The 8,033-nt window shown below is 34.8% G+C and overlaps 1 protein-coding gene across 2 annotated transcripts in view; it reads right to left on the bottom strand.

Annotated features, from left to right (window-relative positions):
• LOC107653750 (protein-tyrosine kinase 2-beta-like) overlaps nucleotides 1-8,033 on the bottom strand; it is a 23,565-nt gene extending 15,532 nt beyond the window's left edge. For both annotated transcript variants that reach the window (XM_016440567.1, XM_016440575.1), the window contains exons 1-13: nucleotides 7,758-8,033; nucleotides 6,972-7,030; nucleotides 5,776-6,010; nucleotides 5,281-5,459; nucleotides 4,258-4,345; nucleotides 3,979-4,058; nucleotides 3,145-3,207; nucleotides 3,010-3,064; nucleotides 2,744-2,884; nucleotides 1,332-1,406; nucleotides 540-641; nucleotides 303-414; nucleotides 24-63 (exon numbers count right to left, since the gene is read on the bottom strand). In XM_016440567.1, the coding sequence (XP_016296053.1) occupies nucleotides 24-63; nucleotides 303-414; nucleotides 540-641; nucleotides 1,332-1,406; nucleotides 2,744-2,884; nucleotides 3,010-3,064; nucleotides 3,145-3,207; nucleotides 3,979-4,058; nucleotides 4,258-4,345; nucleotides 5,281-5,459; nucleotides 5,776-5,982 (1,142 nt within the window). In that variant the 5' untranslated portion in view covers nucleotides 5,983-6,010; nucleotides 6,972-7,030; nucleotides 7,758-8,033. The remainder of the gene's footprint in view (nucleotides 1-23; nucleotides 64-302; nucleotides 415-539; nucleotides 642-1,331; nucleotides 1,407-2,743; nucleotides 2,885-3,009; nucleotides 3,065-3,144; nucleotides 3,208-3,978; nucleotides 4,059-4,257; nucleotides 4,346-5,280; nucleotides 5,460-5,775; nucleotides 6,011-6,971; nucleotides 7,031-7,757) is intronic.

The raw sequence follows: 8,033 nt of genomic DNA, 5'->3' as shown, positions 1-8,033 counted from the left end.
TATATATAAACATCAGTGCTCACCTGCTGGGTAAAAGAGGGAGAGAGATCCTAGATTCTCTGTCTGGTAAACATAAGCAGTAGTTTGTTATTAGTATGGTGGCAATCACAGCGCACACTGTGTTTCTACACTAGTAATGGTCAAGCACTGATTAGGCAAGTCAAAAACCATTTAGGCAGAGGAAGTACTTGAACTGGTTTCATTAGTGGATAATTAATTGGATTAGTGGATCTCAATTTAAGATACATGATCTTAAATAGAGTTTCATGACCTAGTAATACAAAATAATAAAACCCACACACCTTTGTGTACTATTAAAGTTGTCTCATTTCCATGCTCCAAACGACAGTAACCATCAATTAAATACATCATGTTCTCTGCGATGGCCAGAGAGGCTATGCTGATGGACAAAGGCTGAAAATGACAACAGAACGATCAAATCTTTTAACATGCATCATTATAATCTTCATGAGAAAAGGTTAACTGATGTTATATAGTAATCAAGCATTCATTTCAAGAAGACGTGTGGATCCATTTACCTGTTTAGCTCCTGCTATATCTATATGTAGCAGCGTCTTTCCGTCATTCTGAGGTGTGCATTTAATACTTCGAATTTGTGCAAATGTGGCTAGACAGACCGGCTAATGAGGACATATAAAAAAAAACAACAACATGTTAATATACATGAGCACATAACAGGGTTATTATATTTAAGTATATATATATATATATATATGGTATATATATATATGTATGCACACACACACACACACACATACAAATATAACTGGTTTCAGCTACACTGAACAAATATAGTTGTTGAAAAAGTTTTTTACTCAGAAATAGCTAGTAAATTTCACAATTAATTACAAAGAAACAGCCAATAACACATTAAATGTGAAATTTTGATGTGGAAAGATATTTTCTTGAAGAAAATGTATTTTCATGTAAAACACTCCAACATTCTTAGTTTACTGTCGCTTAATGTACTAAAATAACCAACACTAAAACTGGAATAAAAATGAATAAACACTATATAGACATATTAAAAACACTGAAAATAAAAAATACTAACAATTAAATTAAAATGAAAACAGAATATATAAGAATAGATACTAATTCTAAATATTAATAAAAACTATAATGTATCTCAATAGTATTAGTATCCCAATGATACTAAAATAACACTATTGATTTCTCACCAACGACTATTGGCAGATGCAAAATTTTTCCATCGTGGTTAACTGACAAAATAGAAGTGGTTATTGAGTGCTGCGTTTTAGAGAATAGGTCAAGCAGTGGGATGAACGTATGTGAGGGGATCTTCTTACCACAGAGCTTTTGTCTGTATGCTGCCGAATACCTTTGGGCCCGATGACCAGATCCACAGAGATGCTCCAACCTTGCTACAGAAGAATATACTGTTACACTGAGCAACAACTGCAGCTTTTACACAACAACTGCTGCTTGATGAACATCTGTAGTACACACATTCATATCAATGTCACGCATTAGATAACAAAATAGCAGAGCAACATGCTATCTGTGCTGCAGAACGATAACACAGGAAGGAATTTCAAGTAAAACACTTTATAAAAGATGTTTGTTGGGTTTTATACAGTATGATGGAAAATAAACAGATATAGTACTGAAAATGAAGATGAAAAGTACTGAACTTGGACTTCATAGTCACTGGAAAAGTTTTTGCAGGATTTAATTGCTAATGACAGTTGCTTTAAAACTCTTATCTAATGCAGTGACTTTCACACGATTGTATACATGCCCACAGTGTCTAAAGACATTTTGGGACCACTGAATTTATCTGTCCAACCACAACTAGTTCTCACACTACTTCAGAGATTAAACGACACACATCACTGAAGGAATAGTTCACCCAAAATGGCAAATTTGCTGAAAATATGTGAATGGGTGCCGTCAAAAACAGCTAAAAACATCACAATAATCCACACGACCTCAGTCCATCAGTTAACATCTTATAAAGCAAAAACCTGCATGTTTAAGAAACAAATCCATAATTAAGGCATTTTTTTGCCTTTTTTTAATAATTATAGTACAGTATAGAGATGACAGGAAGCGAAGTGGGAGAGAGAGGGGGGCAGGATCAGGAAAGGTCCTCAAGCTGGGATTCAAACACGGGACGCCCGTAGCACAACGGTGCTATATGTCGGCACACTGTCCACAAGGCCATTGGTGCAGACATAATTAAGGCATTTTTACTTTAAATCATCTCTTCCAGCCAAAATATGTGTCCATCATCCATAACAATGCTTCCTGCAGTGGAAAAAGTCCATTCACTGTTGTCTCTCACATCAAAATCCACCCACATATAAACTGTTTTGGACTGTTTTGACTTGTAAATGGTGCTTGATCTGTGCAGATTTCTCTCCTGATTCAGACGAGATGACTTCTTTGCTGGAAAAAGCTATTATGGATTTGTTTCTTGCAAACATGCAGCTTTGCATTTCACCAGATGATAACTGATGGACTGGAGTGGATTATTGTGATGATTTTATCAGCTGTTTGGACTCTCATTCTGACGGCACCCATTCACTGCAGAGCATCCACTGGTGAGCATGTGATCCTTAATTTCCTTCAAATCTGAAGAAACAAACTCATCTACATCTTTGATGGTCTGAAGGTACATTTTCAGCAACTTTTCATTTTTGGGTCAACTATTGCTTTAATATGGCTGTAACTTAAAAATACCATGATGGGATCTTACCACCAGCTCACAAGAAAAAACCTCTTCATCAAAACTGGAAAAGACAGATAATGTCTCAAAGAACTTGATGATGCACTGCTCTTCCTTCAGCAGCGCAAACTGCTGGAATGTTTGCTGGATCAGTTTCCGCAGCTGCTTCGGCTGTTTCACACCAGACATATATGAACAATATTTCATCATTATTAATCATAAATTACAAAAGCTGTTAGTGTGTATTGGATTGCTATGCTGCTTTATTCCAAAAGAGGTCAAGAAAATGTTTTCACCTTCATACTGTCGATTAATTCTTGAGGAAAGAACAAATCCAGACCAACATCTTTCCTGAAAGGAGCAGAAATGCCATCAATGCATTGTGTATATTCTTGAGTAAATCTATCTAAAGCACGATACAAAGTACTTACTCCAGCAGATCGAAGTTAGATTTTTTCTCCAGGCCGCTGGCATTCATGTCTTTATAAAACCTCCTGTCAGAACAGGAAAAATGAAAAGCATGTAATTTGAAAATAATTTTTGAAGCATTCTGTGTATTGTGTACATGCATATTATGTTGACTTTTATTATTATTTGGTTTGAATTTAAATTTTTTGTCATGCATTTAATGTGTACCACCTATTTTATCTTCTTTTACTATCATTATAAATTAGGTTTCCTTTTAAAGAAATCTAAGATGTAGCTAAGTTTGATTTACCGACAGATTTGGAGAAATTTTGCATTGCATCATTTGCTCACCAGTGGATCCTCTTGCAGTGAATGGGTGCCGTCAGAATGAGAGTCCAAACAGCTGATAAAAACATCACAATAATCAACAAGTAATCTACACAACTCTAGTCCATCAATTAACATCTTGTGAAGCCAAAAGCTGTGTGTTTGTAAGAAAAAAAAATCAATGAAGACATTTTTAACTTGTGGATTATTGTGATGTTTTTATCAGCTGTTTGGACCCGACGGCACCCATTCACTGCAGAGGATCCATTGGTGAGCAAGTGATGTAATGCTACATTTCTCCACAAATCTGTTCTGATGAAGAAACAAACTCATCTACATCTTGACGGCCTTAAGTAAATTTTCAGTACATTTTAATTTTTGGGTGAATAATGTCATTTTTACTTCATGTGAAGTACTTGGTGCTTACTGTAATGCTTTTTTTAATTATAAAGCAATTTCAGCTGCATTTCTTGTAAGGTGCTATACAAACAAATGTTATTATTATTATCAGTTCATCTGTATAAATATACCTAATCTCCAGACAGCCCAACTGCAGCGCCATCCCGTCACTAACTCTCCTCGCGCTGTGCTGCATGTAGTCACTGCGAACCTGCGTAACGACAGTAACAACACACCTTCATTCGCCTTTTAGATGTGCAAACCACCATTAACACTTCAGCGCTACATCAAACATCCACAACGCCTCAGTGCAAATGGCGTGACTCATGTTTCCTTCACTTTTCTGTGTGCAGTTTCAGGATATGGCGTGGTAAATGTGAAGAAACACTCCCTATGTGACAGGTACTGACCTGCTGGTAGAAGTAGAGCATTGTAGTTTTGTCATCCTTTAACTTCTCCAGGAAATCAGGAGGAATGTAACGGATCCTCAAGTCATATCTGATCATGACGGCAGAACAAAAACAGGATTAGGAACCTACACAAAATTGATTTCCAGCACTGTAAGAAGAACTCCATGAACTATAGGGCAAAATATTTCTTCGGGGCCAAATATAGTTCAAATGTGATATCTTCAAAAAGAAACCAAACATTTAACGGTAGCCGTAGTTTTTCAATGGCTACCGTCAACTTTTTAGTTACCAACATTGTACAAAATATCTTCTTTTGATCTCAACAGATTAAAGAAACTCATACAGGATTGGAAAAACTTCAGGGTAAGTAAATGATGACAGAATTTAAATTTGGGGGTAAATTATCCCTTTAAATATCAATTTTATTTTTACCTTCAAATGCCAAAGTATATTACAAAATGTACTTGAAGTGGCAATAATTAAAATGAATTTGGGATAATGCAAAATGCATTTAAAAAAAATATATTATAGACGATATACACTATCACTAACTTAGGATGCAGTTTCTTCATCCATATTAAGAAGCACAACTGTTTTTAACACTGATAATAAAGTTTCTTGAGCAGCAAATCAGCATATTAGAATAATTTCTGAAGGATCATGTGACACTGAAGACTGGAGTAATGATGCTGAAAATACAGCTTTGATCACAGAAATAAATTAGATTTTAGAATATTTTCAAATAGAAAACAGTTCTTTTAAATTGCAATAACATTTCGCAATTTTACTGTTTTTACTGTATTTTTGATTCCATAAATAGAGCCTTAGTGAGCAGAAGAGACTTCTTTGCCGATTCCAAACTTTTGAACGGTTGTGTTAATATATTTAGACTGAAAATATACTAAAAATGGCCAAAACTTAAGATGAAATATGAGCATAATGAAAATACATTATTGCAAATATAGTTTAAAATTAGCAATACGTTTTTTTAAAATATTTCTGCCATGTGGGACACGCACACACCTCCACTCTGCCTCGACGTGCTGCTGTTCATATTTCTGCTCCACCTCTGCTACGGTGAGGTTTGGGTGCAGCCAGTGAACCTCGTCTGATTTGAGGTGTTTGAGCAGCAGACCGTAGCATTCTGAGAACTTGATGTTGGGGCCGAGTCGTCCACTGTCCAGGATGGACTGAATAATTCTCTGCAAAATGAAATCATCATTTAAATCAAACATTTATACATTTGTGGATTTATTTCATATTTAAGACTATATGTTTAGAGCTTTTTTGCATTACTTTAATTTAATTATCATTGTCATGAAAGGAATGTCTTACTAATGAAAGAAAATAATTTTCTCCATTATGACATTTGGATTTTATTTAACATTCATCATGAAAACGATACAAAAAATCTTAATTCAAAGTGATCCTTCATTATAACAACAGCAAGTTGTGTTGATAACGTGCTTCATATTGCAGTCATGATAAATGTTTAACAATGCACGTTCATCTTCTCACCCTGATATTCCAGGAACTTTCACATTTGACCAGTTTGAAGTTCTTGCCCAGGTTGGAGCTGTTGCTGATGAAGCACACTTTGAGGATTTTCACTGGCCCCGTCCATTTATTCTCGATGGCACCGGCGGGCATCTGCAGTGGACCGGGAGGAGGCGGTTTCCATGATAACGTACTGGTGTCACCTGACATCTCTACATAGGCTGTCATGCGATGGATCTCCTCAACTGACTATTAGCTGTGTAGTGAGATGGAGGAGAAATAATACATTCGAGTTCAGGCAGGAACATTACCACAGCCAAAGGAAATCAATGAATGACTCAATAATAAACTATGAGAACATGAAAATTGTGAATTCTAGGGATGAATCCTTTCCTGATATATGGTAATCAAAGTCAGAGAACAGAATCCGGGAATTTTTTTGTTTTTGTTTTTACATTTACACTTGGAAATATTCAAAAAAAATAGGAGTTTGAATATTTTTAAAACAAAGAAATGTTATGAAGTAAAACTAAAAGTAATTTTAATGCTCAGCAGACTCTAAAATAAAATTAAAAAATATATAATAATAATAATGTGGGATTAATTATTATTATTATTATTATTATTATTATTATTAGACTGTGCTTGGCATTAAAATTAGAATTATAATGATATAGAACTATCTGACACTATGCTTAACTGTCTTAAAAACAGCTTAAATGTAGTTTTGTTAAAGATGTTAAAACAAAAAATTTATGAAAAAATTAAATAATAAATCATTATTATTATTCTTGTTGTTATTATTAATAATTATTATAAGAATTATATCAATCCTAGCACTGTCTGAAAGTAAGCGTGTCTTAAAACAGCTTAAAACAAATAAAAGTTAAGTAAATAAATTAGTAATACAATAACAACAACAACAACGTGCATTCAGTTATTATTATTAGTATTAGAGTCTGTTGATCACTTAAAAATTATTTAATTATATAACTTTATCTGACTGTAAGCATAACTGTCTTGGGAACAGCTTAAATGTAGTTTTATTCAAAAGATTCAGTGCTTTTATCAATTCTAAAATAGCATTCTGTCACATTTCATACATAAATTCTCATATTACAGACAGCAGTAGTAAAAGCACATGACGTTCATGACCAAACACACGTCAGCACATGCAACATGTCTAATGCAAGGCATCAACTAATGCAACATCCTACCTGGACGTGCTCCATGTCTGATGTGTGAACCAGTTTACTCCTGTGTTACCGTATGATCTCTGAGTCACAGGACAGAAAACATGACAGGTTAAAATAATGACAACATTCACAGCTTTTTTCAGTATCTAAAAGAAAATAGGAAGTGAAATGAAGCTTGGTTAAGCTTCGCTAAGAGAATTCTACAAGAAAATGTTGACTACTATACATTGACTATCAACTACTATATGTCTCTTAAATGCATCAAAACCATCTACCACAACTTTGGTTTCCTGTCATGTGGTATCAGGTTCAGAGATGTTACAGTATGTGTTGGAAATTCTGAAGGTGTTAAACATTCACACTTTGCCATGATAAAAAAAAATGTTTTGAAGAGGAAATAAGTGATGTTGAAGTTTCTTTTTAAAGGAAATGCATTGCGTTTTAATTCTGAGCATTGCTTTACTATTAAACTACTAAAAATTTTGTTTAAATCAAACAGCAAAATATTGTGGCCATGTTTTTACAGCATCAGCTCAATATTCATGAATCATGATTGATAACAACAATCATCCCACAACATCCATACAAACGCACCTCACCTGATATCAGACAATGCCTCATATTTCTGACTCTTTCTGCCCACACCACCATTAAAATAAAGTCAAATGAAAAATGGAAACATCTAATGATATTTGCACCACATCAGCATCCACTGAACTTCCTTTTTAATGCTACACACTGTGACTTCAAGGTTTGAAACGGTCAGAATCTCTAATTGAAATATGAAAATGTAAATGTGTCACAGACCTGAGCATGAGCTGATGTTCAGTGCAGATTTCTCTCGCTTTCACTCTCTGTCATCCGGTGTTTGTTTAATTCATACGAATCCAAACTGACAGAGTATGAGCTGAAGTCCTGACGTGAGTGTTTTGGACACACCCCACGCATGTCACTGACTTCCTCAAACTTCACACCACTTCATCAGAGCTGCTGCTGCTGTTGCAAAAACACACAGGCACAGATCACAGAAACTACATTACAAACACTATTTGTGAGGTCCTCCTCCTTCATTATGAATGTCCT

Source organism: Sinocyclocheilus anshuiensis, unplaced genomic scaffold, assembly GCF_001515605.1.
Source record: "Sinocyclocheilus anshuiensis isolate Anshui unplaced genomic scaffold, SAMN03320099.WGS_v1.1 scaffold1561, whole genome shotgun sequence".
Classification (NCBI taxonomy): Eukaryota; Metazoa; Chordata; class Actinopteri; order Cypriniformes; family Cyprinidae; genus Sinocyclocheilus; species Sinocyclocheilus anshuiensis.
The sequence above is the reverse complement of the archived record's forward strand: the minus strand, read 5'-3'. Positions and strand labels throughout refer to the sequence as shown.